At 41.2% G+C, this 3,075-nt stretch overlaps 1 protein-coding gene across 1 annotated transcript; it reads left to right on the plus strand.

Moving 5' to 3' along the window:
* The first annotated feature begins 73 nt into the window (after positions 1-73).
* On the plus strand, positions 74-2,534 carry tstd3 (thiosulfate sulfurtransferase like domain containing 3). The gene is made up of 4 exons (XM_076150234.1): positions 74-313; positions 436-597; positions 1,621-1,780; positions 2,268-2,534. Exons 1-4 carry the CDS (start codon positions 175-177, stop codon positions 2,323-2,325), a joined length of 519 nt encoding a protein of 172 aa, XP_076006349.1. The 5' UTR covers positions 74-174; the 3' UTR covers positions 2,326-2,534.
* The last annotated feature ends 541 nt before the right edge of the window (positions 2,535-3,075 follow it).

Raw genomic sequence — 3,075 nt, forward strand, 5'->3', positions numbered from 1 at the left:
ATACTGAATGAAGGGTTTCGAATTTTCGCAATAATTACGTCATGACGTTGACCATGTGATTTGCGTTTCAAATCGCCTTTGGACACGTTTCAAGCGCTGTCCGACCTTCCGCGTTGAGTGTGTCTACACAGGTTTTGTGTTGAATAAGGACAACCAAGAGGGCCATTAAAGGCCATGGCTCTCCGAGAATGTTGTCGTCTGTTTGCAGGCGTTGTCCCTCGGCTGAACAGCGCCGTCCTTCCAGTGGCATGTGTCCTGCCGAGACGCAGCCTTGTGTGCTCCAGCCTTGTCCGCACACTGTCCAGCTGCTCCAGTGAGTGTTTTTGTCGTGTCCTCTGTCCCATCTTTGCTCAGTTATGCACCAAAACTGCCCCGCTGACGGTCATGTTTTGACCTTGCGTTTGTATACTGAACTTGGTCTGTTTTGCTTTGTAGTTGTGTTTCTGCGTAAACTCAGCTCGGCGCCACTGAGCACAGATGTGGACTACAAACAGATGAAGAAGTTGCTCGCTGCTGGGAGGAGTGTGGTGATAGACGTTAGAGAACCGTGGGAGCTGAGGGAATACGGCTTCATCCCCAGTTCAATCAATGTACCCCGTGAGTGTGCTGACAACGGACAATTCTTGAAATTATGATGAGCATGATGTAATGTTATTGAATGTTGTTATGTAAAGCATACTACGCAATGTTATGGTAAGTCTCGGTTAATGATTAGACCTGAACCTAACCTACATTTAGTGTTGATATTCACATTAATGTAAACTGCTAAATCTTTTCTTATAATACACAAGCCTAAAGAGAGCGAATTCTAATTCAAACATGGCCTTATAGCTTCATATGTTGCAAAACACAGTCGTTTTTGTAATCATTCAGTCCCAGAATTACAAACATTGGCAAACTACCATAGGATAAATGTGCCAGATTTGTTTGATTCAGATCAGTGTTGTTACGAAACGTAACTAAAACGTGCCTCAGGTCTCAGGAAAAACACCTGGGCCTCAGAAAAACTATCTAAAGGAAGGTGTCATACAAATGGACATCAGGTGTTAGATATCAGGTGTCAGGTGAAATGGCCTTGGAGAAAAAGTTGTTTCTTTTCTGCCTCATCTTTGTGGCCAGATGGAGGCATTGACATCTAGGGTGTCCAAGGACCAAGAAATCACTTCTGATGATGTTATGCAGACCAGAAGGTGCTGTCCAGAAAGAAGAAGTGTTGCACAAAATTAGATAACACAGAAAAGAATGCACCCAATAACCACACCACTGTGTGAGACACAACTATGTGTGAGAGGACGAAGCCGTGTGACAAAAGGCTGTTTGGGACATAAACAAGAGTAGAACAAGCACCTAACATGTAAACAATTGACTCTAACATAATGCTAAAGGACTCCAAAAGTGACAAGTATTTATAAATATGTTATTTTTACCAATCGAATGCAAGTTCATTTGGTTGCATCTGCAGCAGTTAATTTTGACGATATTTTGTAAGAGGCTATTCTGTCCATACCTGAGGTCTCCCGTGATCATTATAAGCCAAGCTACAGTGTAACATAAAACGGTTTACATGTAAACTGTGCCATTGTTGTAAGTTTAAAAATCTGCGTTTCGTTGTCTTTGCAGTTGGACAGGTGAACACTGCCCTGCAGTTGGTCCCCGAGGAGTTCAAGGAGAAGTTTGGGGATGAAATGCCACAGCAGACAGATAACATTGTTTTCACCTGCCTGGCAGGGATCAGAAGCAAGAAAGCACTTGACACAGCCACCTCTCTGGGATATAATGAGTGAGACATGTTTCTGTCTGTCACAATCATGTTACAACATGATTTAATTTACTTATTCTTGCGGTGTTGAACATCTGTTTAAATTAGATGGCACAAACAACAAAAACGGCTTTGTTGGACGGGAGCTAGGCACAGGAAATGGGTGTGGAAAATAGTATTTTGAGAGGAATCACTGGCCTCACTGCTTCAAGTGAGGGGACAGGAGAGATTTATAGGAGGAAATGCAATCTTTATAATGTATTTTAAGCTATTTTTGACCACTGACTACACTTACAATTACACCTGTTGTGATATTTTGGCAGTTGAAAATAAGAAAATATGCATTTAGTTCAGAACAAATAAGTCTTCCCTAAAACTGGGGGGCTATGCACCTGCCACCACTGGTAGTAACTGTGTGTGTGGGATAAAAGTTTTGAGTTATTGGATGAGTTATTGACCCCTTCATGCAATGATTCATTCACAGCCGTCTGTTGTTTTTCTCTTTCAGTGTTCAGCATTATGTCGGTGGATGGACAGACTGGGTGAAACAGGAAGGGAAGGGATAAAGAAGAAAAACAATGTTAAAGCTGTTTTCTTTTAAATCACACTACGTCAGTGTGGATTGTGTGAATGTGCCCAAACGCTGATCGACTGTTTTGTTGTTTCATGACCCAGTGAGACCTTTCAGACAGGTGGGCTCAGATTTCCACACTACTGTCATATTGCCCAATTTTCTTATTTGCATAAGTATGTTCCAGAACACAACAGGTTAAAAGTTTTCAAAAATGCACTGAACTAATGATTGACTTTTTTTCCCCTGTGATCTATGCAAAAGAATGAACTGTGAATCTAAGTTATTATGAAGACTTCTCATGCCTGTGAATGATTCAGCATTACAGATCAGTTTATTCTCAGACTAAAATATAATTCAATAAAAAAAAAAATCTTCGTCCATGGGTCTTTTCTTGAGGACAGTGTTGGGTAGCTGTAATAAAAACACGTCAGGACATGTGGAAGTTGTTTTTGCAGTGACATGGATTTGGTGCTATAAATAGGCGCACAGGGCCTTGCTTAGTTGACAACAGCTGGGACCAGGATGATCTACGGTATTGGAGCAGCCATGTCTAATGTCCACTGAATCTAAGTATGAATTTCCCACCGACCCTTGAGAAAACATTAACAGGTTCCTATGTCATCTATGTTAATGACTGATATTTTTCCTAGTGAGCAACCTTCTCTTTGTTTTCATCTTAGAGTATACAACCTTTAATAACAACAATGGACCTTGTTACCATTGTTAAGGTGAAAGTCCAATA

This window comes from Genypterus blacodes, unplaced genomic scaffold, assembly GCF_046128005.1.
Source record: "Genypterus blacodes isolate CSIRO-AG114 ecotype Tasmania unplaced genomic scaffold, CSIRO-AGI_Gbla_v1 ptg000052l_1, whole genome shotgun sequence".
Classification (NCBI taxonomy): domain Eukaryota; kingdom Metazoa; phylum Chordata; class Actinopteri; order Ophidiiformes; family Ophidiidae; genus Genypterus; species Genypterus blacodes.